This window comes from Leucoraja erinacea, unplaced genomic scaffold (genome assembly GCF_028641065.1).
Source record: "Leucoraja erinacea ecotype New England unplaced genomic scaffold, Leri_hhj_1 Leri_84S, whole genome shotgun sequence".
Classification (NCBI taxonomy): Eukaryota; Metazoa; Chordata; class Chondrichthyes; order Rajiformes; family Rajidae; genus Leucoraja; species Leucoraja erinaceus.
The window spans coordinates 227914-253159 of NW_026576784.1; the positions used below are offsets into that span (position 1 = coordinate 227914).

General features: G+C 47.9%; 1 protein-coding gene across 1 annotated transcript in view; it reads right to left on the reverse strand.

Moving 5' to 3' along the window:
• Positions 1 to 252: 252 nt before the first annotated feature.
• The window catches only part of LOC129694901 (E3 ubiquitin-protein ligase MARCHF4-like), a 30493-nt gene continuing 5499 nt past the window's right edge, over positions 253 to 25246 (reverse strand). Inside the window, exons 2-4 of the mRNA XM_055631656.1 lie at positions 23125 to 23280; positions 9492 to 9684; positions 253 to 1451 (exon numbers count right to left, since the gene is read on the reverse strand). Coding sequence (XP_055487631.1) covers positions 1138 to 1451; positions 9492 to 9684; positions 23125 to 23280 — 663 coding nt within the window. The 3' untranslated portion in view covers positions 253 to 1137. The remainder of the gene's footprint in view (positions 1452 to 9491; positions 9685 to 23124; positions 23281 to 25246) is intronic.

Consider the following 25246-nt stretch of genomic DNA (forward strand, 5'->3'; position numbering starts at 1 on the left):
ACACATTCCCATTCCCATAGTGAAGTCTCTGTCCTGGGCCTTCATCACCAGAGTGAGACCACACAAGCAAACTGGAGGAACAGCACCTTATATCCTGCTGGGGTAGTTTACACCCCTGCGGCTTAAACATTGAATCCTCCAATTTTAGATAACACTCTCTCCTGTATCCCCCCCCCCCCCCCCCCAACTCCCCCCCCCCCCCTACTCCCCCCTCCCACTACTCAGCCCCCTCCACCTGCATCCATCATTTGAGCTTTACATTCCCCCTCTCCGTGATGTGATCAGCCACCCTTTGTCTCCTTTTGTTCCATGGTCTTGCGTCCAGTAAGTTTGGTCGGGGAATCAGGATGATATCATGCTGGTGGCATGAGCAGTCTTCTGGAGTTGGTGACTTGTCTATACGTCTGCGCTCTGCTGGCTGATGTGGTCAACCCTTATGTGGAGAGAGGTAAAGCAAACATAGCCGACAAAACAAAGTCGTGAGGGTGCCGGACATCTGTGGCAATGCTCCACAACTTGGGCAGTGACCAGAGAGAGACAGAATGAATGTTTCCCTTCAGTGAAGCTGCAATAGCCAAGTGCAGAGTGCCAGACTTGGCTGCTTTCCCATTTGAGATTACTACTACAAATGCCCCCTACACTATCTGTTCATTCTTCCAGGTGTTACAGAGTGTTACAGTGAATCTCCCCCTGAATCCACTCAGTTTCAGGGCAGTGCAAGAACCCATCTGGTGAGTCCGATGCCAAACTATCAGGATTTGTGAATTATTGGAATGTTCCCGTACCAGAAACATCAGCTCTGTTTCTCTCTGGATGTTGTGTGATATTATTCAAATGTTTTAATGGATACTGATCTCATTTCAATATTACAGTATGTAGATCTCCCGGTGAATCACTGATGGAAAGTTTAAAAAACGGTAGCGTTCAGAGAACTGCTTAACTGTGGTGGTCATTTTATGTCATTTCACAGGAGTTCGGATTGTTTGGTGAGAATAATTTCCATCGGACTGGTTCATGGCCAGTGTGTCTCAGTGCACAGGAAGCACCTTGTAGAGTTCTCCACTGCCCACATCACAGTCTTGGCCACTTTGTCCACTCTCCTGGAATAATTCCAAGTTTAACATGACTCATCATGCATCAGACTGTGGTCACCCTCATCACCAGTTCTCTGCCCGTACCTGTCTGCTGCCTCTGGTCATTTGGCCGTAGTTGGCTAAGAATGTGCAGGATGGTATAAGCGCAGTAATGATTGGACACAGATAACACTGGCCGGTTGCCTTGCCCACTGCTGTGTGTCCTGGAAGTGTGTGAGCCTGTGTTGCGATTCCGATTGTCCTTCTGATCATCAATGTCCTTTGATTTCTCATAGTTCAGAACCTTCCACTGCTGGTTGACAGCTTGCCAGCGCTTAAATATACGGTAAACCGATGGCCCTTCGTGAATGATCAGTCCTGAAAAAAGCAGCAGAAAAAACACTCAGAACCTGTGTGATTATTGTAGACAGCTCAATCCCAGCTCCTAAATATACTGGAGTCACGTCAGTGTGAAGCAGTATGGCACGCAGCCCATTCACCTCCAGCCAATATTAGCCCAGCTATGTAAGCTCAACTCTTCCTGATGCTGGAAACTTGACATAGACTTCATATTTGAAGAAGCATCTTCAACCTGAGATGTTTTCTGCAAATGTGTGCAGAGTGTTGCCGGTATTTTCTGTGACAATCCTCGTCAGTATTAATAGTGGAAGCCAAGATATTGAAGCCATTGCTGCTGCTCTAGTCAGTGCAGATAGAAGTGTTTGTCCATCTTTGGGTTTTGGTTCTAGCAGGGGTAGTAGTGGAGGGGCTAAGGAAGATGCATAATGATCTAAATGCGAGTTGTGGCAGAGGTTGGCGGGAAGGGAGTGCATTTGCTTCAACTCATTTTGTATTCTGACTATTTTGTGATTCTCTGGTTCAGGTGCAAACTCGTTCCAGCCAATGTCCCTCCTGGAGCCAAACAGCCAGTACAGTTTTATTCATTTTCAGTATCTGGATATCTGCATTTCATCATCATATCTAACTACCATTGAGAAGGTGGTGGTGTTTAAGAAGGAACTGCAGATGCTGGAAAATCGAAGGTAGACAAAAATGCTGGAGAAACTCAGCGGGTGCAGCAGCATCTATGGAGCGAAGGAAATAGGCAACGTTTAGGGCCAAAACCCTTCTTCAGACTGGGGGTTTCGACCCGAAACGTTGCCTATTTCCTTCGCTCCACAGATGCTGCAGCACCCGCTGAGTTTCTCCAGCATTTTTGTGTATCTGAGAAGGTGGTTGTGGCTGGTCGGTGAAGGAGCTCCCACCCACCATGCTGTCTCCAGCTGCCCGTGACGTGTGATTTGGAGCGGGCAATGTTTCTGTACCGTTGTTGTCCGTTGTTACTGAGTATAGGAGCAGGGAGGTTCTACTGCAGTTGTACAGGGTCTTGGTGAGACCACACCTGGAGTATTGCGTACAGTTTTGGTCTCCAAATCTGAGGGAGGACATTATTGCCATGGAGGGAGTACAGAGAAGGTTCACCAGACTGATTCCTGGGATGTCAGGACTTTCTTATGAAGAAAGACTGGATAGACTCGGCTTGTACTCGCTAGAATTTAGAAGATTGAGGGGGGATCTTATAGAAACTTACAAAATTCTTAAGGGGTTGGACAGGCTAGATGCAGGAAGATTGATCCCGATGTTGGGGAAGTCCAGGACAAGGGGTCACAGTTTAAGGATAAGAGGGAAATCCTTTAAAACCGAGATGAGAAGAACTTTTTTCACACAGAGAGTGGTGAATCTCTGGAACTCTCTGCCACAGAGGGTAGTCGAGGCCAGTTCATTGGCTATATTTAAGAGGGAGTTAGATGTGGCCCTTGTGGCTAAGGGGATCAGGGGGTATGGAGAGAAGGCAGGTACGGGATACTGAGTTGGATGATCAGCCATGATCATATTGAATGGCGGTGCAGGCTGGAAGGGCCGAATGGCCTCTACTCCTGCACCTAGTGTCTATGTTTCTATCTAGACCTTGGTTGCAGGCTGTTGACAGTAAGAGTGAATAACCTTGGTGTATTTTGTCAATGGGGCCCGTTGTAATTGCTGGGGTGGAGGGAGGTTGATGGTGAGGGTGGCTGATGGGTTGGAAACCATATGGCCAGCTCTGTGTCTCCCTCCTCGATGGGGTAATGGGCCCACTGAGCAATTGCACATTTATCTGTTGCATTTCAGACACGGCTAACACATCCATGATAATCCCTGTTACTGCTCTTCACCTGCCACTCCCGTTCCTTGTCCACTCTTCTAGATGTCTGTGACAGCCTTAACCTCCATCACACACACTGTGCTCTCCAGACGTCAACCTCTCTCTGTATTAAATATCTCCTGGAAACTCCCTTGTTGCTCTCCTTGAACCTGTCACCTCTAGTCACAGTGTGGAAGCTGTGTGGTCAAATTAGGTCCAACTTGCCCACACCGACCAACATGCCCCGTCTACACAAGTCCCACCTGACTGTGTATGCCTCATATCCCTCTAAACCTGTCCTATCCATGAACCTGTCCAAGTGTCTCTAAAATGTAATAGTCCCAGCCTCAACAACCTCCTCCGGCAGCTCATTCCATACACCCACCGCCCTGTGCAAATATGTAACCCCTCAGGCACCTTCTTTCCTCCCCCCCCCTTCATCTTGAACCTGTGTCCTCTGGTCCTCGATTCCCCTACTCTGGGCAAGAGACTCTGTGCGTCTACCCGATCTATTCCTCTCATGATTTTATACACCTCTATAAGATCTCCCCTCATCCTCCTGCGCTCCATGGAATAGAGACCCAGCCTACTCAACCTCTCCCTGTAGCTCACACCCTCTAGTCCTGGCAACATCCTCGTAAATCATCTCTGAACCCTTTCCAGCTTGACGACATCTTTCCTATAACACGGTGCCCAGAACTGAACACAATTGTAAAAACTGTAACCTGGCCTCCCCACTTCTGGACTCAATACTCTGACTTGATGAAGGCCAATGTGCTGCAAGCCTTGTTGACCACCTTATCTACCTGTGACGCAACTTTCAGGAACCACCTGCACTTCTAGATCCCTCTGGTAATATAGTCTTTGACACCGTGCCACAGGGAAAATACCTTATTATCCATCCAATCAATTTTGTATACATCACATTCATAGAAACACAGAAAAATAGGTGCAGGAGTAGGCCATTTGGCCCTTCGAGCCAGCACCACCATTCAACATGATCATGGCTGATCATCTAAAATCAGTACCCCGTTCCTGCTTTTTCCCCATTTCCTATAATTCCTTTAGCCCTAAGAGTTAAATCTAACTCACTCTTGAAAACATCCAGTGAATAGGCCTCCACCACAAATGGAATATTGGCCTTTATAACAAGAGGAGTCGATTATAGGAGCAAAGAGGTCCTTCTGCAGTTGTACAGGACCCTGGTGAGACCACACCTGGAGTATTGTGTGCAGTTTTGGTCTCCTAATTTGAGGAAAGGACATCCTTGCTATTGAGGGAGTGCAGCGTAGGTTTACAAGGTTAATTCCCGGGATGGAGGGACTGTCATATGCTGAGAGAATGGAGCGGCTGGGCTTGTACACTCTGGAGTTTAGAAGGATGAGAGGGCATCTTATTGAAACATATAAGATTATTAAGGGTTTGGACACGCTAGAGGCAGGAAACATGTTCCCGATGTTGGGGGAGTCCAGAACCAGGGGCCACAGTTTAAGAATAAGGGGTAAGCCATTTAGAACGGAGATGAGGAAACACTTTTTCTCACAGAGAGTTGTGAGTCTGTGGAATTCTCTGCCTCAGAGGGTGGTGGAGGCCGGTTCTCTGGATACTTTCAAGAGAGAGCTAGATAGGGCTCTTAAAGATAGTGGAGTCAGTGGATATGGGGAGAAGGCAGGAACGGGGCACTGATTGGGGATGATCAGCCATGATCAAATTGAATGGCGGTGCTGGCTCGAAGGGCCGAATGGCCTCTACTCCTGCACCTATTGTCTATTGTCTATTGCCCTCTGTGGCAGAGAATTCCACAGATTAACAACTCTCTGGGTGAAGACGATTTTCCTCATCTCATTCATCTACTTCACCATATAACCATATAACAATTACAGCACGGAAACAGGCCATCTCGACCCTTCCAGTCCGTGCCGAACACATATTCTCCCCTGGTCCCATATACCTGCGCTCAGACCATAACCCTCCATTCCCTTCTCATCCATATAACTATCCAATTTATTTTTAAATGATAAAAACGAACCTGCCTCCACCACCTTCACTGGGAGCTCATTCCACACAGCTACCACTCTCTGAGTAAAGAAGTTCCCCCTCATGTTACCCCTAAACTTCAGTCCCTTGATTCTCAAGTCATGTCCTCTTTTCCCCTACTTCAGGGAAAACAAGCCCAGTAACTCCTCTGGTGTTGGGAAGAAGTGCAGATGCTGGTTTACATCAAAGGTAGACACTAAATGCTGGAGTAACTCAGTGGGACTGGCAGCCAGTGACTACTCCTACCTGAAACATTCCAACCAACCCACACTCTCCTCTGTACCATCATATCATTCCTGGAGTGTGCCAGAACTGCCTGCAATATTCTAGCTTTGACCCAACCAAGGTTTGTAATGTTTCAGCAAGGTCTCTCTACTCTTAGCTCCGGTGTCCCGGCTCATGAAGCCAAGTATCCTGTAAGCCTCCTTCACCATTTTATCTACCTGCTTGATGAATGTGAACACTGAAGAACAGGTGTATTGTATCTAGTGTAAGCAGTGGTGGACTGACCAGGGTGTCAGCTTGCCCAATGTGTAGTGGACCCTTGTAGTGGTGGGTGGGCTCCCTTTGTCTCCTGGCAACCAATATTTTTAGGCCCAGCCCGCCACTGAGTGTAAGCTCATCGCTGGCCACATTGTAAATACAGACGGTGGCTCAGAGGTAGAGCTGCCGCCTGACAGCGCTTGCAGCACCACAGACCCGGGTTCCATCCCGACTACGGGCGCTGTCTGTACGGAGTTTGCACGTTCTCCCCGTGACCTGCGTGGGTTTTCTCCGGGCGCTCCGGTTTCCTCCCACACTCCAAAGACGTGCAGGTTTGTAGGTTAATTGGCTTTGGTGTCAATGTAAATTGTCCCCAGTGTGTGTGTAGGATAGTGTTAGTGTGCGGGGATCGCTGGTCGGCACGGACTCGGTGGGGCCGAAGGGCCTGTTTCCGCGCTGTGTCTCTAAACTAAAAACTAAAACTTAAACAAAAAGTGCTGGAAATGCTCAGCAAGTCAACCAGCATAGAATTGTGCTGCATCTAAACAGGCCATTCGGCCCAACTTGTCCATGCTATCCAGTGGGCACCCTTCTGCATTAACCCCATTGCCTAACATTTGGTCCATGTATCTAGCTCAATTCCAGCCAGAATTAGCAGCAGATGCACTAACTGCCCACATTAGTCCTGGTGCTAAGGTGTTGACAATGGATAGGATTATTTCAAATGAATGTTTGTTCTTGCATAACCAATGTTAGTGTGGTCCTGTTCTGATGAATGACAATGGTAATACTGTATTTCAGCAGAGGTAGCATCACAGATCATCTGACCCAAGCTGTGGTCTAAAACAATGTATCATCCACTTTGGTGCTGGAGTCACCTCTATTCTCGCCAGTGTAGCATTAGAATCAATTTCATTTCTAGTGTAGATTAATATTGGCACAGGTTCAATTCTCACCAGTATTACGTCACGTTTGGCCCAGCCACGTTTGGCCCAGTCACGTTTGGCCCAGTGGCCCAGTCACGTTTGGCCCAGTGGCCCAGCCACGTTTGGCCCAGTCACGTTTGGCCCAGTGGCCCAGTCACGTTTGGCCCAGTGGCCCAGCCACGTTTGGCCCAGTCACGTTTGGCCCAGTGGCCCAGTCACGTTTGGCCCAGTCACGTTTGGCCCAGTGGCCCAGCCACGTTTGGCCCAGTCACGTTTGGCCCAGTCACGTTTGGCCCAGTCACGTTTGGCCCAGTCACGTTTGGCCCAGTCACGTTTGGCCCACCCACGTACGGCCCATCGGCTTATTGACGTTTGGACCAGTCACGTTTGGCCCAGTCACGTTTGGCCCAGTCACGTTTGGCCCAGCCACGTTTGGCCCAGTCACGTTTGGCCCAGTCACGTTTGGGTCACGTTTGGCCCAGTCACGTTTGGCCCAGTGGCCCAGTCACGTTTGGCCCAGTCACGTTTGGCCCAGCCACGTTTGGCCCAGTCACGTTTGGCCCAGTCACGTTTGGCCCAGCCACGTTTGGCCCAGTCACGTTTGGCCCAGCCACGTTTGGCCCAGTGGCCCAGCCACGTTTGGCCCAGTCACGTTTGGCCCAGTCACGTTTGGCCCAGTCACGTTTGGCCCAGTCACGTTTGGCCCAGTGGCCCAGCCACGTTTGGCCCAGTCACGTTTGGCCCAGTCACGTTGGCCCAGTCACGTTTGGCCCAGTCACGTTTGGTCCAAAGCCACGTTTGGCCCAGTCACGTTTGGCCCAGTCACGTTTGGCCCAGCCACGTTTGGCCCAGTCACGTTTGGCCCAGTCACGTTTGGCCCAGTCACGTTTGGCCCAGTGGCCCAGCCACGTTTGGCCCAGAGCACGTTTGGCCCAGTCACGTTTGGCCCAGTGGCCCAGCCACGTTTGGCCCAGTCACGTTTGGCCCAGTCACGTTTGGCCCAGTGGCCCAGCCACGTTTGGCCCAGTCACGTTTGGCCCAGTCACGTTTGGCCCAGTGGCCCAGCCACGTTTGGCCCAGTGGCCCAGCCACGTTTGGCCCAGTCACGTTTGGCCCAGTCACGTTTGGCCCAGTCACGTTTGGCCCAGTGGCCCAGTCACGTTTGGCCCAGTGGCCCAGCCACGTTTGGCCCAGTCACGTTTGGCCCAGTCACGTTTGGCCCAGTCACGTTTGGCCCAGTCACGTTTGGCCCAGTCACGTTTTTGGCCCAGTCACGTTTGGCCCAGTCACGTTTGGCCCAGCCACGTTTGGCCCAGCGGCCCAGTCACGTTTGGCCCAGTCACGTTTGGCCCAGTCACCACGTTTGGCCCAGTCACGTTTGGCCCAGTCACGTTTGGCCCAGTCACGTTTGGCCCAGTCACGTTTGGCCCAGTCACGTTTGGCAATTAAGAATCAGCAGACATAGGGTTAAGGTGAGGGGGGGAAAGATTTAATAGGAACCTGAGAGATAGATTTTTCACACAAAGTGTGGAGGGTGAATGGAACGAGCTGCCTGAGGAAGTAGTTGAGACACGGACTGTTGTAATGTTTAAAAAACATATCGACAGGTTTGTGTGACCCTCTTCAGAGCCTTTCTTCGCAACTTGAAACATCACCTATCCATGTTCTCCACAGGTGCTGCCTGACCCGCTGAGTTACTCCAGCACTCTGTGTTCTTTTGTGTATCTGCAGTTGCTTGTTTCTACATCAGTATCATTCTGCATCTTAAGACTGTCTCCCCGCTATCATAGGACACAGAACAGTCCAGCGCAGGAACAGGCCCTTCGGCCCGCGATGTCCGTGCCGTACATGATGCCAATGTAAATGAATCTCTTCTGCCGGCATGATCCGTATCCCTCCATTTCCCACATATCCATGTGCCCGTACAAAAGCCTCTTCAGCACACGGTAATGTGCTCCAGGCATCCACCACCCTCTGTTAAAAACATTGCCTCACACATCTCCTAGTCACAGAGTGATACAGTGTGGAAACAGGCCCTTCAGCCCATCTTGCCCACACCGGCCAACATGCCCCAACTACACTAGTCCCACCTGCCTGCGCTTGGTCCATATCCCTCCAAACCTGTCCTATCCATGTACCTGTCTAACTGTTTCTTAAACAATGCAATAGTCCCAGCCTCAACTACCTCCTCCGGCAGCTCGTTCCATACACCCACCACCCTCTGTGTGAAAAAGTTACCCCTCAGATTCCTATTAAATCTTTTCCCCATCACCTTAAACCTGTGTCCTCTGGTCCTCGATTCCCCTACTCTGGGCAAGAGACTCTGTGCATCTACCCGATCTATTCCTCTCATGATTTTATACACCTCTATAAGATCTCCCCTCATCCTCCTGCGCTCCATGGAATAGAGACCCAGCCTACTCAACCTCTCCCTGTAGCTCACACCCTCTAGTCCTGGCAACATCCTCGTAAATCTTCTCTGAACCCTTTCCAGCCTAACAATATAGACAATATCTTTCTATAACACGGTGCCCAGAACTGAACACAATATTCTAAATGCGGTCTCACCAACGTCTTATACAACTGCAACATGACCTCCCAACATCTATACTCAATACTCTAACTGATGAAGGCCAATGTACCAAAAGTCCTCACCTTAGTTTCCGATGGCTGCATCCATATTGTGACCCCCCCCCCACCCCCATCCAGAGGCACATTCATGCCTGCATTCACACCGTCAAAGCCCACATGTATTGAGTATGTATAAGAGATTGATTGAAGAGGACCTACCGATGCAGACAATGTCCATGAATCCATACATTCCATAACAGATCTGGAAGAGAAGGTCCTGTCTCTGCCACTTTGCTGAAGGACTGATTGTTGACCACACCAACCAAGAGATGCTTGCCATCAGGAACAAGGATCCAAGGATTGCAGCTGCAATCTGTACTCTCTCAATCACTGTCAGGGATATTGCCTGCCACTGAAGAAGGAGCAGAAAGAGATCAAAGTCTTTAATACAGGAGTAAATCAGGGCCTTTTTATTTTCACCATGTAATTGATAGTTTACTTATATAACAAACATGAATGTAAAATCTGCACATTAGGGATTGGCAGTGAATATTCGTACTGCAATCAATGCAACGAGAATGGGTACACAAAATACAAACTCAGCATGGTTTTATACAGGATAAAGGTGGCAGAGAAGCTTCTGGGGGAATTGCAGAGGGAACGGTTGCAGACAGAGTTGCCAGAGGCTGGACAAATGGAGGTGAATGTGGAAGAAAGAACTGCAGGTGCAGGTTTAAATCAAATGTAGACACAAAATGCAGCCTGAAGAAGGGTCTCGACCTGAAACGTCACCCATTCCTTCTCTCCACAGATGCTGCCTGACCCACCCGCTGAGTTACTCCAGCACTCTGTGAAACGTCACCTATCCATGTTCTCCACAGATGCTGCCTGACCCGCTGAGTTACTCCAGCACTCTGTGAAACGTCACCTATCCATGTTCTCCACAGATGCTGCCTGACCCGCTGAGTTACTCCAGCAGTTGTGGACATGCTGTAGGTAACAATTAAAACAGTGGTAGACAAAAATGCTGGAGAAACTCAGCGGGTGAGGCAGCATCTATGGAGCGAAGGAATAGGTGATGTTTCGGGTCGAGACCCTTCTTCAGACCCACCCTCACATCAGTATGAAAAAGGGTCTCGACCCGAAACGTCGCCTATTTTCTTTGCTCCATAAATGCTGCCTCACCCGCTGAGTTTCTCCGGCATTTTTGTCTATTTTCGATTTTCCAGCATCTGCAGTTCCTCCTTAAACATTTAGAACAGTGGATTGTTTGATGGGTGTTGGCGTAAGAATGTAAAAAACAAAACTGTGAGGAGGTCTCTGGTCCCAGAACTACTCTGTAATCCTGACAGATCGTAGCTACTTCCCAACCTCAGCCCCACCTCCCGGCTATTCCCATGTTTTCCCATTTCCCTGTTGTCCAAAACTTGTTTTCAGACTTGATGCTTTATCAATAAGCAGCATTTGCATCCTTCTCCGACGAAGATTTATCACCCTATGTCACAGAAACCTCTTACCTCAATCCTAACTCACCAGATCAGGTCTGACCCGAAACGTCACCCATTCCTTCTCTTCAGAGATGCTGCCTGTCCCACTGAGTTCCTTCTTGCCATAGAGGGAGTGCAGAGAAGGTTCACCAGACTGATTCCTGGGATGTCAGGACTGTCTTATGAAGAAAGACTGGATAGACTCGGTTTATACTCTCTAGAATTTAGGAGACTGAGGGGGGATCTTATAGAAACTTACAAAATTCTTAAGGGGTTGGACAGGCTAGATGCGGGAAGATTGTTCCCGATGTTGGGGAAGTCCAGGACAAGGGGTCACAGCTTAAGGATAAGGGGGAAATCCTTTAAAACCGAGATGAGAAGAACTTTTTTCACACAGAGAGTGGTGAATCTCTGGAACTCTCTGCCACAGAGGGTAGTTGAGACCAGTTCATTGGCTATATTTAAGAGGGAGTTAGATGTGGCCATTGTGGCTAAGGGGATCAGAGGGTATGGAGAGAAGGCAGGTACGGGATACTGATTGTGGATGATCAGCCATGATCATATTGAATGGCGGTGCAGGCTCGAAGGGCCGAATGGCCTCTACTCCTGCACCTAATTTCTATGTTTCTATGTTTCTATATTTCCTCCAGCATTTTGTGTCCACCAATGCTTACTAGAAACTGATCCAATTTCCAGACCTTCCGTTTGAATCATAGGGTTATTGAATCAAAGAGTCACACAGCGTGGTGTATGGCCCTTCGGCCCACCTTGCCCATGCTGACCAACATGCCTCATCTCAAGGAAACAGCTACTCACCATAACTCCTCTAGCTGCTCTCTGCCTCAGTAAGATCATCTCTCAACTCCCGCAAATACAGATCAATATTATTCAGTCTCTCCTCATCCCAAAGATGCACGCAGATCAGGATGAGAATCTCAAACTGTAGTACTGACAGTAAACCTGAGCAGACCGTTCCAATTGACTTCTGAAGTTCAGTTTCAGCTTCTATATTTTATTCTCTAATCCTCCTTCAATGATGAGATCAGTTTAATTTGTCACCATGCTCAGTGCAAACATTTTAGCTACAGGTGGTGGGCGGCACAGTGGCATCAAGGTAGAGCTACTGTATTACAGTGCCGTAGACCCGGGTTCGATCCTGACTACGGGCGCTGTCTGTACGGAGTTTGCACGTTCTCCCCGTGACCTGCGTGGGTTTTCTCCGAGATCTCCGGTTTCCTCCCACACTCCAAAGACGTACTGGTTTGAGGGTTAATTGGCTTCGGTGTAAATGTAACTTGTCCCCAGTGTGTGTGTAGGATAGTGTTAGTGTGCGTGGATCGCTGGTCGGCACGGACTCGGTGGGCCGAAGGGCCTGTTTCCGCGCTGTATCTCTAAACTAAACCAAACTACATTATGGACAAAAGGACCCGTTTCTGTGCTGTTCTGTGTTCCATGTTGCCCGGCCTCTCTCCAATGTGTCCATCGAGTTGTGAGTCTGTGGAATTCTCTGCCTCAGAGGGCGGTGGAGGCCAGTTCTCTGGATATTTTCAAGAGAGAGCTAGATAGGGCTCTTTAAGATAGTGGAGTCAGGAGATATGGGGAGAAGGCAGGAACGGGATACTGATTGTGGATGATCAGCCATGATCATATTGAATGGCGGTGCTGGCTCGAAGGGCCGAATGGCCTCTACTCCTGCACCTATTGTCTATTGTCTCTTTCCATTCCTTATGTTCTTCTTTGTGTCGTCTGTTTTTCTTTTTATGAAATGTTTTGTGCATTTAGTTGCAACATTTCTTTACCATTTGTATTAATTTGCTGATCAACTTGACTTGCCTTTAATCAAGGTCTACTTGTCTTCTGTCTAGCCCAGTCCGGCCACCACCTACTCTCTTTGTGTCAACCTACACCCTACAGTAGTTGTCCAGTTTGTCAGGACAATAGTCCAAGCCTGGATTATGTTTCCCAATGAAATAGCTGTGTGTTTCCCCAAGACAGGGGTTCAAGTTGTTGCCCTCAGTGTAATTTAACTTTCATCTGATCATAACTTTTCCAGTGGCCAATGGTCAGGGTTTATCCTCTTGGCTGAATCTCATTATTATTCTCATCATTATTCTCTTGGTTGCAGCTCATTGCTCAGAGATTGACAGCCGTGATCACAATGAATAAATGTGGGTAAATGTGAGGTTATCCATTTTGGTGGAAATAACAGGAAAGCAGACTATTATCTTAATGGTGGCCGATTGGGAAAGGGGGAGATACAGCGAGACCTGGGTGTCATGGTACACCAGTCATTGAAGGTAGGCATGCAGGTGCAGCAGGCAGTAAAGAAAGCGAATGGTATGTTAGCTTTCATTGCAAAAGGATTTGAGTATAGGAGCAGAGAGGTTCTACTGCAGTTGTACAGGGTCTTGGTGAGACCACACCTGGAGTATTGCGTACAGTTTTGGTCTCCAAATCTGAGGAAGGACATTATTGCCATAGAGGGAGTGCAGAGACGGTTCACCAGACTGATTCCTGGGATGTCAGGACTGTCTTATGAAGAAAGACTGGATAGACTTGGTTTATACTCTCTAGAATTTAGGAGATTGAGAGGGGATCTTATAGAAACTTACAAAATTCTTAAGGGGTTGGACAGGCTAGATGCAGGAAGATTGTTCCCGATGTTAGGGAAGTCCAGGACAAGGGGTCACAGCTTAAGGATAAAGGGGAAATCCTTTAAAACCGAGATGAGAAGAACTTTTTTCACACAGAGAGTGGTGAATCTCTGGAACTCTCTGCCACAGAGGGTAGTTGAGGCCAGTTCATTGGCTATATTTAAGAGGGAGTTAGATGTGGCCCTTGTGGCTAAGGGGATCAGGGGGTGTGGAGAGAAGGCAGGTACGGGATACTGAGTTGGATGATCAGCCATAATCATATTGAATGGCGGTGCAGGCTCGAAGGGCCGAATGGCCTCTACTGCTGCACCTATTTTCTATGTTTCTATGTTTCTATAACAGCAACAAAGGAAGAGACACAAAGCTGGAGTAACTCAGCAACAAGACTGGCTTAACGCATGGGCACGTTGGGCAGTTGCCCGGGGCCTCATGAGCATAGGGGCCCCATGTATGTTGTGACTTGCTGTCAATAAATAAATCCTGGATTACAAGCACGGATTGAACAACTGAATGAGTTCACCATCTATGTCCCCTGTGCTGGACACAGCCTGAACTTGGTGGGTGTTAATGTGTTGTCTACAGACTGTAAGATTCTTTAACTTGGCTCAGTGCCTGCATTCCTTTTCTCTGCTTCTACACATTGATGGAATGTTCCGGCATCATCTTTAGGTTGACCATGTTGTGGCCAAGCATCTGTCTGACACGAGATGGCCGTCACATTTTGATGCAGTTCATGTTGAAGAAGGAACTGCAGAAGCTGGAAAATCGAAGGTAGACAAAAATGCTGGAGAAACTCAGCGGGTGAAGCAGCATCTATGGAGCGAAGGAAATAGGCGACGTTTCGGGTCGAGATCCTTCATCAGACAAAGAAGTTTGACCCGAAACGTGACCTCTTCCCTCGCTCCATAGATGCTGCCTCACCCGCTGAGTTTCTCCAGCATTTTAGAAACATAGAAACATAGAAATTAGGTGCAGGGGTAGAGGCCATTCGGCCCTTCGAGCCTGCAACGCCATTCAATATGATCATGGCTGATCATCCAACTCAGTATCCCGTACCTGCCTTCTCTCCATACCCCCTGATCCCCTTAGCCACAAGGGCCACATCTAACTCCCTCTTAAATATAGCCAATGAACTGGCCTCAACTACCCTCTGTGGCAGAGAGTTCCAGAGATTCACCACTCTCTGTATGAAAAAAGTTCTTCTCATCTCGCTTTTAAAGGATTTCCCCCTTATCCTTAAGCTGTGACCCCTTCTCCAGCATTTCTGTCTACCTTTGATGCTGTTTGTGGAGGTTTGGAGAAAATTAAATGCACTGGATTCTGTAGCAGCTGACACTGAACAGGAAGTGAACACAAGGCAAGAGGCAGAAGGGTTGAGCGGGAAAATGGACAACCTGGAGACGATCTTTCTCACAATTCTCTGGAACAACATTCTGGAAAGAGTGAACAGAACAGGTAACGTTCTGCAGTCACAGAATGTTGTTGCCATGAATCTTCTCGAGTCTCTGAAAACCTGGCTTCAGGAAATTAGACACAAATTTAGTGAATAGGAATTGAAAGCCAGTAGGTGTCCAGATTCAGATTATAGTGATGTGAAAAAACGGGAACGAAAGTGAAGGCAGGGTCACATTGAATGGTGGTGCTGGCTCGAAGGGCTGAATGGCCTACTCCTGCACCTATTGTCTATTGTCTATTGTGTCTTACTAGATATGAGTTGGATCTTATAGAAACTTTCTGGATCTTATAGAAACTTACAGGATCTTATAGAAATTTACAGGATCTTATAGAAACTTACAAAATTCTTAAGGGGTTGGACAGGCTAGATGCAGGAAGATTGTTCCCGATGTTGGGGAAGTCCAGGACAAGGGGTCACAGTTTAAGGATAAGGGGGAAATCCTTTAAAACCGAGATGAGAAAAACATTTTTCACACAGAGAGTGGTGAATCTGTGGAATTCTCTGCCGCAGAAGGTAGTCGAGGCCAGTTGCTGGCTATATTTAAGAGGGAGTTAGATGTGGCCCTTGTGGCTAAGGGGATCAGGGGGTATGGAGAGAAGGCAGGTACGGGATACTGAGTTGGATGATCAGCCATGATCATATTGAATGGCGAATGGTGCAGGCTCGAAGGGCCGAATGGCCTCTACTCCTGCACCTATTTTCTATGTTTCTATGTTTCTATGACGGATCAGAAGTAGAGGATCAAAATAATTTTGTACAACTTGTGTTTCCCAATGTTGAGATTGGACTCTGTATTCATTGTATGATGGTGACCAGCTGTGCTGAGGAACATTCATTTTCAAGACTGAAACATTAATAAATCAGCTTGGCAGCCCAATGGGGCGCAGCGTTTGGCAGCCCAATGGGGCAGCAACGTTTGAACTGGCTTTAGTTTTATCGACCATTTAGATTTTTATTCCTGTGAGTGGTTGTGTAGGTCGGGGCCCCAGTGCTCTGCTTTGCCCGGGGGCCCATAATGCTGTTAAGACACCCTTGCTCAGCGGGACAGTCAGCATCTCTGGAGAGAAGGACTGGGCGATGTTTTTGGTCGAGACCCTTGTTCAGGCTGACAGCAATAACACTGATAAAGGAAATGATGTTGATGAGAACCCAACTGCGGGGAAGTGGAGGACAAACGAGGACAAACACAGGACATTAGAGAAGGGAAAGGGGAATTCAAAATATCGTGTAGACCCGTGAAGAGGAAAATAATTGTCAGAGGAGAGATGAAGCCAATCAAAGATCACCAGCAAATGTTCTCATGAAGTAGGGTTGAGTTCCAGGGACAGGTTGGGCTGGCTGGGACTTTATTCAGAACAGGGGGATATAGGGTGATCTTATAGAAGTGTATTAAATCATGAGGGTACTTGATAGAGTGAATGCACAGAGTCCTTCACCCAGGAGAGAGAAATGAGGAACTAGAGAACAGCAGGGAAACAGGTCCTTTGGCCCAGCTTGTCCATGCCAATCAAGATGCCCCATCTCCACTAATCCCACTTACACCAGTCCTATTCAATATTGCCCCACTCACTTTAAACCTAGGTTTCCTAGTTCCTAAATACCCAACCCTGGGTAAAAGATTCTGTATTCGCCCTATGTGCTACCCTTGTGGTTTTATACATACACCTCTATAAGATATCCTTGCATCTCCCTGCATTGCAAGGAAGGAAGTCCCAGCCACCCCAACCTCTCCCTGTAGCTCAGGCCCTCAACTCCTGGCAATGTCTCGGTAAATCTTCTCTGCATGTTTCCATTTTAATAACATCCTTCCTATAGCAGGGTGAGCAAAACTGAACACAATGTGACCTCACCAGCGTCTGTACAACTCTAACATAGAATCATAACTTTTATACCCCTGACTGATGAAGAGCATTGTACAAAAAGCCTCCTTTACCACCCCATCTACCTGTGATACCATGTTGTGGGATCTATGCACCTGTTCTAGTTCCACAACATACTCCTGGGCCTTCAATTTACTGTGAAGCCATTCCTGAAAGACAAATACGCCTAAGATTTTGGAAGAGGCTAAACATGAATAAAGAACGTGCCCCAGAAACTGTACTTCACAAAGTTAAATCTCCAATAATACATTTGAAATGATTGAGGGAAGTAGAGGTAGGAACTGCGACGGCGTGGGCCCAAACCTTTCATGGATCCACAGACTCACAACTCTCTGGGAGAAAAAGTGTTTCCTCGTCTCCGTTCTAAATGGCTTACCCCTTATTCTTAAACTGTGTGGCCCCTGGTTCTGGACTCCCCCAACATCGGGAACATGTTTCCTGCCTCTAGCGTGTCCAAGCCCTAAACAATCTTATATGTTTCAATGAGATACCCTCTCATCCTTCTAAACTCCAGAGTGTACAAGCCCAGCCGTTCCATTCTCTCAGCATATGACAGTCCCGCCATCCCGGGAATTAACCTGGTGAACCTACGCTGCACTCCCTCAATAGCAAGAATGTCCTTCCTCAAATTAGGGGACCAAAACTGCACACAATACTCCAGGTGCGGTCTCACTAGGGGCCTGTACAACTGCAGAAGGACCTCTTTCCTCCTATACTCAACTCGACCCGAAACGTCGCCTATTCCTTCGCTCCATAGATGCTGCCTCACCCGCTGAATTTCTCCAGCATTTTTGTCTACTTTCCATTGTTCCAGCAGTTCTTTCTTAAAGATAGAGTTTTAGCCTGCTGTACCTGCATGCTTACTTTCATAGGCTGATGAACAAGGACCCCCAGATCCCGTTGTACTTCCCCTTTTCCCAACTTGACACCATTTAGATAATAATCTGCCTTCCTGTTTTTGCTACCAAAGTGGATAACATAGAAACATAGAAACTAGGTGCAGGAGTAGGCTATTCGGCCCTTCGAGCCTGCACCGCCATTCGATATGATCATGGCTGATCATCCAACTCAGTATCCCATCCCTCACATTTATCCACATTAAACTGCATCTGCCATGCATCTGCCCACTCACCCAACCTGTCCAAGTTACTCTGCATTCTCATAGCATCCACCTCACAGTTCACACTGCCACCCAGCTTTGTGTCATCTGCAAATTTGCTAATGTTACTTTTAATCCCTTCATCTAAATCATTGATGTATATTGTAAATAGCTGCGGTCCCAGCACCGAGCCTTGTGGGTACCCCACTAGTCACTGCCTGCCATTCTGAAAGGGACCCGTTAATCCCTACTCTTTGTTTCCTGTCTGCCAACCACTTCTCTATCTATGTCAGCACTCTACCCCCAATACCATGTGCTCTAATTTTGCCCACTAATCTCCTATGTGGGACCTTACCAAATGCTTTCTGAAAGTCCAGGAACACTACATCCACTGGCTCTCCCTTGTCCATTTTCCTAGTTATATCTTCAAAAAATTCCAGAAGATTAGTCAAGCATGATTTCCCCTTCGTAAATCCATGCTGACTCGGACCGATCCTGTTACTACTATCCAAATGTGCCGCTATTTCATCTTTTATAATTGACTCCAGCATCTTCCCCACCACCGATGTCAGGCTAACTGGTCTATAATTCCCTGTTTCTCTCTCCCGCCTTTCTTAAAAAGTGGGATAACATTAGCTACCCTCCAATCCACAGGAACTGATCCTGAATGTTTGAACTTCCAAAATACATTTTATAGACAGTAATAAACGTGTAGATGAGACAGACTGTGTAGATAAGTGGCAAAGGTAGGAAGAATGAGAAGAGACGATATAAACTTCAGTGCAACATTCTAAACATGTTATAGAAATAAAGGGTTCCAGGTAAAATGTGTAAGAAAGAACTGCAGGTGCTGGTTTAAATCGATGATCGACACAAAATGCTGGAGTAACTCAGCGGGATATGCAACATCTCTGGAGAGAAGGAGAAGGGTCTCGACCCGGAATGTCACCCATTCCTTCTCTCCAGAGATGCAGCCTGGCCCGCTGAGTTACTCCAACATTTTGTGTCTATTTAAAGAGGTCCAGGTATATATGTTTAAACATAGAAACATAGAAACATAGAAATTAGGTGCAGGAGTAGGCCATTCGGCCCTTCGAGCCTGCACCGCCATTCAATATGATCATGGCTGATCATCCAACTCAGTATCCCGTACCTGCCTTCTCTCCATACCCCCTGATCCCCTTAGCCACAAGGGCCACATCTAACTCCCTCTTAAATATAGCCAATGAACTGGCCTCAACCACCCTCTGCGGCAGAGAGTTCCAGAGATTCACCACTCTCTGTGTGAAAAAAGTTCTTCTCATCTCGGTTTTAAAGGATTTCCCCCTTATCCTTAAGCTGTGACCCCTTGTCCTGGACTTCCCTAACATCGGGAACAATCTTCCTGCATCTAGCCTGTCCAACCCCTTAAGAATTTTGTAAGTTTCTATAAGATCCCCTCTCAATCTCCTAAATTCTAGAGAGTATAAACCAAGTCTATCCAGTCTTGTTTAGAGATACAGCATGGAAACAAGTCCTTTGGCCGACTGAGTCCACACTGACCAATGATCCCGCTACACAATAGGGACAATTTACAGAAGCTAATTGACCTACAAACCTGAATGTCTTTGGATTGTGGGAAGAAACTGGAAACCCACGCGTTCATGAGAAGAATCTACAAACTTTGTACAGACAATGCCTTTGATCAGGATAGACCCCGGGTCTCTGGCGCTGTGGCAGAACTCTACCACTGAGCACCATATCGAGCATAGTTCATTGAAGATATATACAGAATCTTGGATTCTATAGATAGTCCTGACACTGAAACATCACCACACCTCTAGTGGAGCAGTGTGCAGTTCTGCGTGTCCATATTTAGGGTACAGTTGCTGCACCACCGTGATTCCAGGTGCGAGAGACCTTTGTTCTGTGGGTCTACGGGACCTTTATTCTCCGTTACAGGGGAGGTTTGAACAGACTTGAGGGAGGAGTTTAAAATCATGAAAGATGGCAAAATCTTTAAGAATAAGGGGTCGGCCATTTAGAACGGAGACGAGGAAACACTTGTTTCTCACAGAGAGTGGTGAGTCTGTGGAATTCTCTGCCTCAGAGGGCGGTGGAGGCCGGTTCTCTGGATGCTTTCAAGAGAGAGCTAGATAGGGCTCTTAAAGATAGCGGACTCAGGGGATATGGGGAGAAGGCAGGAACGGGGTACTGATTGGGGATGATCAGCCATGATCACATTGAATGGCGGTGCTGGCTCGAAGGGCCGAATGGCCTCCTCCTGCACCTATTGTCTATTGTCTATTGACTATTGGCTATCTCACAACTCAGCAATCCGGTTTTAATTCTTTCCAACGGGATCCCACCACCAGCCACATCTTCCCATCTCCACCCCTTTCCGCAGAGACCGTTCCCTCCGTAACTCCCTGATCAACTCGTCCCTTCCCACCCAAACCACCCCCTCCCCTGGTACTGTCCCCTGCAACAGCAGGAGATGCAACACCTGTCCCTTTACCTCCCCCCTCGACTCTATCCAAGGACCCCGACAGTCTTTCCAGGTGAGGCAGAGGTTCACCTGCACCTCCTCAAACCTGATCTACTGTATCCGCTGTTCCAGGTGTGGACTCCAGGCTTGGCGATCGTTTCGCTGAACGCCTCCGCTCAGTCTGCCTTAACCTGCCTGATCTCCCGGTTGCTCAGCTCTTTAACTCCCCCTCCCATTCCCAATCTGACCTTTCTGTCCTGGGCCTCCTCCATGGCCAGAGAGAGGCCCAGCGCAAATTGGAGGAACAGCACCTCGTATATCGCTTGGGCAGTTACACCCCAGCGGTATAAACATTGACTTCTCTAACTTCAAGTAACTCTTGCTTTCCTTCTCTCTCCATCCCCTCCCCAGTTCTCCGAACAGCCTTACTGTCTCTGACTACATTTTATCTCTGTTTGCGTCGTTGTTAGCTTCAACCAACCAACAATGATCTATTCCACATTTTCCTTGATCTCAATTCCCTTTGTCCTGTTTTCACACCTCACACTTCCTTATCTATGTACCTCCCACTCCCCAGGCATCAGTCTGAAGAAGGATCTTGACCCGAAACATCACCCATTCCTTCTCTCCAGAGATGCTGTCTGTTCCACTGAGTTACTCCAACATTTTGTTCCTAATCCCATTTTAATCCTGAACTCCAGTGTTGACTGTGTGGAGTTTCCATGTTCTCCCTGTGACTGCTAGGGTTTCCTCTGAGTTCAATGATCTGCTCCCATTTCCTCCTCTATAAGGTCACCCCTCAACCTCCAAATCCAAGCCTTTATTCCCTTGAGCACAGGAGACTGTGAGATTATATTATAGTGGAGTATAAAATCACCAGGGTGAATGTTTTGTTTAGTTTAGAGATACAACATGGAAACAGGCCCTTCAGCCCATCAAGTCCATGCCAACCATCGATCACCCGTTCACACAAGTTCTATGTTATCCCACTAGGGACAATCTACAGAGGGCAGACCTGCACGTCTTTGGGATGAGGGATGAAATGTATCAATCCATTACTTATATTCTCAGTCAATAGAGAGAAACTGTTCCCCACTAGTGGAAGGGTCTTGAAAGGAAGAACAGAGAAAGATCGTAACTGGCAAAAGAATCAAAGAGATGTGGAACAATGAATTACGCTGTGGTTGGCTGGTATCTGAAACTGCCAGAGGGGAAATAAGGCCTGTGATGGTGGAGAGGGAAATGGATTTGTGTTTGAAAAGAGAGAATTGACAGAGAAGACAGGAATGTGAGCAACAGGATTGCTTTTGCATGGACCTGGCATTGACTTGCACGCATTCTTCCTCACTCTACACTCTGGGATTAGAGTTCGGAGTTAACTGGTGGAAGTATCAAGTATTACTGAAGATATTCTTGCTCATTCAACAAGTAACTGGGATCTGGAAGCCACCAAGTGCAGGGATGGGAGAGACATCAATCCTCACAGGGATTAGATGTAGAAGCAATGATTTAAAAAAATCCTTGACCAATATTTGAAGAATCTTAACTCACGAAGCTGTGGACCAAGACCAGCCGGTGGGATTGACGACCACATGACCTCAGGCCGTTCCTTAGGCTTCTATGTTTCCCCGGTACTATCCTATCACGGTGGGTACAGGGTGAGGATATTGCTGCCGTATTCACAGCTGAACAGGGAGAGTCACGGGTGGATATTACATCCTCTCAACTCTGTTACCAGTTTGTAGAAATCTAACATATTTACAAGTAGAAAGATTGGAAAGGCAGGAACGGGATACTGATTGTGGATGATCAGCCATGATCACATTGAATGGTGGTGCTGGCTCGAAGGGCCAAATGGCCTCCTCCTGCACCCATTGTCTATGTTTCTGTGGGACATTACTGGTCCCTGACCTTTGATGAAATTAAATGAAGACGCAATGATGTTTGTCAATGAACCTAAACTAGCAGAGAGCTTGACAATGACAAATAAAACTCTGGCACACCTCCCTCTCTACCCCCTCCTCTCCCCCCTCCCTCCCCCCCCCCATCTCATACCATCTCCCCCCCCCCCCCCCACACCTCCCCCCCGCAACTGCGCGTTGATGGGATGGGACCCAATGGGTCCCCTTGGTCTAGTGACAAATAAAAGTCTGGCATGCAGGAAGATATCAATAGATGGGTTTGGGGAAATGTGATCTAATGCATGGTGGTGGGAAAAGAAGGCAAGGGAATTTCAGAGAAATGATAGCGTAAAGAAGTGTTGAGAAGCAGAAGTAACGTTAGTGAATAACACAAAGTCCTTGTGAGGAACAGGGCAGATCAACAAGGAGGTTCTGATGAAAGATCATTTATCGGAAACGCTAACTCTCCACATGGAGGCAGCTTGACCTTCTGTGTTTTCCCAATGTTTTCTTAGCTCGAGATCAGTAATGAGGATAGACACAAAATGCTGGAGTAACTCAGCGGGACAGGCAGCGTCTCTGGAGAGAAGGAATGGGTGACGTTTCGGGTTGAGACCCTTCTTCTGATTGAGGACGTACGTTTATGTCCATTGTGAGGCTGAGATAAGATAAGTCTTTCCCCAGGCCAGGGGATTTTAGAACAATAGACAACAGATGCAGGAGGAGGCCATTTGGCCCTTCGAGCCAGCACCGCCATTCAATGTGATCATGGCTGATCATCCCCAATCAGTACCCCGTTCCTGCCTTCTCCCCATATCCCCTGACTCCGCTATTTTTAAGATCCCTCTCATCCTTCTGGCAGGAGGAAAGGAGGCAAATTAAAACCAAGGTAGACGGATGTTTGGTACCTGGAGAGGGTTCTTGGCACTGATAGCGATGACGTGGTATTTGTAGTAACACAACTCACAGCTCCACGATCCTCGCTCACCGATCCATTTGATCAGACACGGTTGGTGCGTGCAGCGAACTGAGCCAGCGCAGCGACATGGACTCAGCAGATCCCCCTGGAGAACAAAGACACAGTGTAGGTGTAGGTGTAGGTATAGGAGTAGGTGTAGGTGTAGGAGTAGGTGTAAGTGTAGGTGTAGGTGTAGGTGTAGGTGTAGGTGTAGGTGTAGGTGTAGGTGTAGGTGTAAGTGTAGGTGTAGGTGTAGGTGTAGGTGTAGGTGTAGGTGTAGGTGTGGAGGTGTAGGTGTAGGTGTAGGTGTAGGTGTAGGTGTAGGTGTAGGTGTAGGTGTAGGTGTAGGTGTAGGTGTAGGTGTAGTGTAGGTGTAGGTGTAGGTGTAAGTGTAGGTGTAGGTGTGTAGGTGTAGGTGTAGGTGTAGGTGTAGGTGTGTAGGTGTAGGTGTAGGTGTAGGTGTAAGTGTAGGTGTAGGTGTAGGTGTAGGTGTAGGTGTAGGTGTAGGTGTAGGTGTAGGTGTAGGTGTGTAGGTGTAGGTGTAGGTGTAGGTGTAGGTGTAGGTGTAGGTGTAGGTGTAGGTGTAGGTGTAGGTGTAGTGTAGGTGTAGGTGTAGGTGTAGGTGTAGGTGTAGGTGTAGGTGTAGGTGTAGGTGTAGGTGTAGGTGTGGGTGTAGGTGTAGGTGTAGGTGTAGGTGTAGGTGTAGGTGTAGGTGTAGGTGTAGGTGTAGGTGTAGGTGTAGGTGTAGGTGTAGGTGTAGGTGTAGGTGTAGGTGTAGGTGTAGGTGTAGGTGTAGGTGTAGGTGTAAGTGTAGGTGTAGGTGTAGGTGTAGGTGTAGGTGTAGGTGTAAGTGTAGGTGTAGGTGTAGGTGTAGGTGTAGGTGTAGGTGTAGGTGTAGGGTAGTGTAGGTGTAGGTGTAGGTGTGTAGGTGTAGGTGTAGGTGTAGGTGTAGGTGTTTGTGTAGGTGTAGGTGTATGTGTAGGTGTAGGTGTAGGTGTAGGTGTAGGTGTAGGTGTAGGTGTAGGTGTAGGTGTAGGTGTAAGTGTAGGTGTGTAGGTGTAGGTGTAGGTGTAGGTGTGTAGGTGTAGGGTAGGTGTAGGTGTAGGGTGTAGGTGTAGGTGTAGGTGTAGGTGTAGGTGTAGGTGTAGGTGTCGGAGGAGTAGGTGTAGGTGTAGGTGTAGGTGTAGGTGTAGGTGTAGGTAGGGTGTAGGTGTAGGTGTAGGTGTGTAGGTGTAGGTGTAGGTGTAGGTGTAGGTGTAGGTGTAGTGGTGTAGGTGTAGGTGTAGGTGTAGGTGTAGGTGTAGGTGTAGGTGTAGGTGTAGGTGTAGGTGTAAGTGTAGGTGTAGGTGTAGGTGTAGGTGTAGGTGTAGGTGTAGGTGTAGGTGTAGGTGTAGGTGTAAGTGTAGGTGTAGGTGTAGGTGTAGGTGTAGGTGTAGGTGTAGGTGTAGGTGTAGGTGTAGGTGTAGGTGTAGGTGTAGGTGTAGGCGTAAGTGTAGGTGTAGGTGTAGGGTGTAGGTGTAGGTGTAGTGTAGGTGTAGGTGTAGGTGTAGGTGGTGTAGGTGTGTAGGTGTAGTGTAGGGTAGGTGTAGTGTAGGTGTAGGTGTAGGTGTAGGTGTAGGTGTATGTGTAGGTGTAGGTGTAGGTGTAGGTGTAGGTGTAGGTGTAGGTGTAGGTGTAGGTGTAAGTGTAGGTGTAGGTGTAGGTGTAGGGTGTAGGTGTAGGTAGGTGTAGGTGTAGGTGTAGGTGTAGGTGTAGGTGTAGGTGTAGGTGTAGGTGTAGGGTGTAGGTAGGTAGGTGTAGGGTGTAGGTGTAGGTGTAGGTGTAGGTGTGTAGGTGTAGGTGTAGGTGTAGGTGTAGTGTAGGTGTAGGTGTAGGTGTAGGTGTAGGTGTAGGTGTAAGGTGTAGGTGTAGGTGTAGGTGTAGGTGTAGGTGTGTAGGTGTAGGGTGTAGGTGTAGGTGTAGGTGTAGGTGTAGTGTAGGTGTAGGTGTAGGTGTAGTGTAGGTGTAGGTGTAGTGTGTAGGTGTAGGTGTAGGTGTAGGTGTAGGTGTAGGTGGTGTAGGTGTAGGTGTAG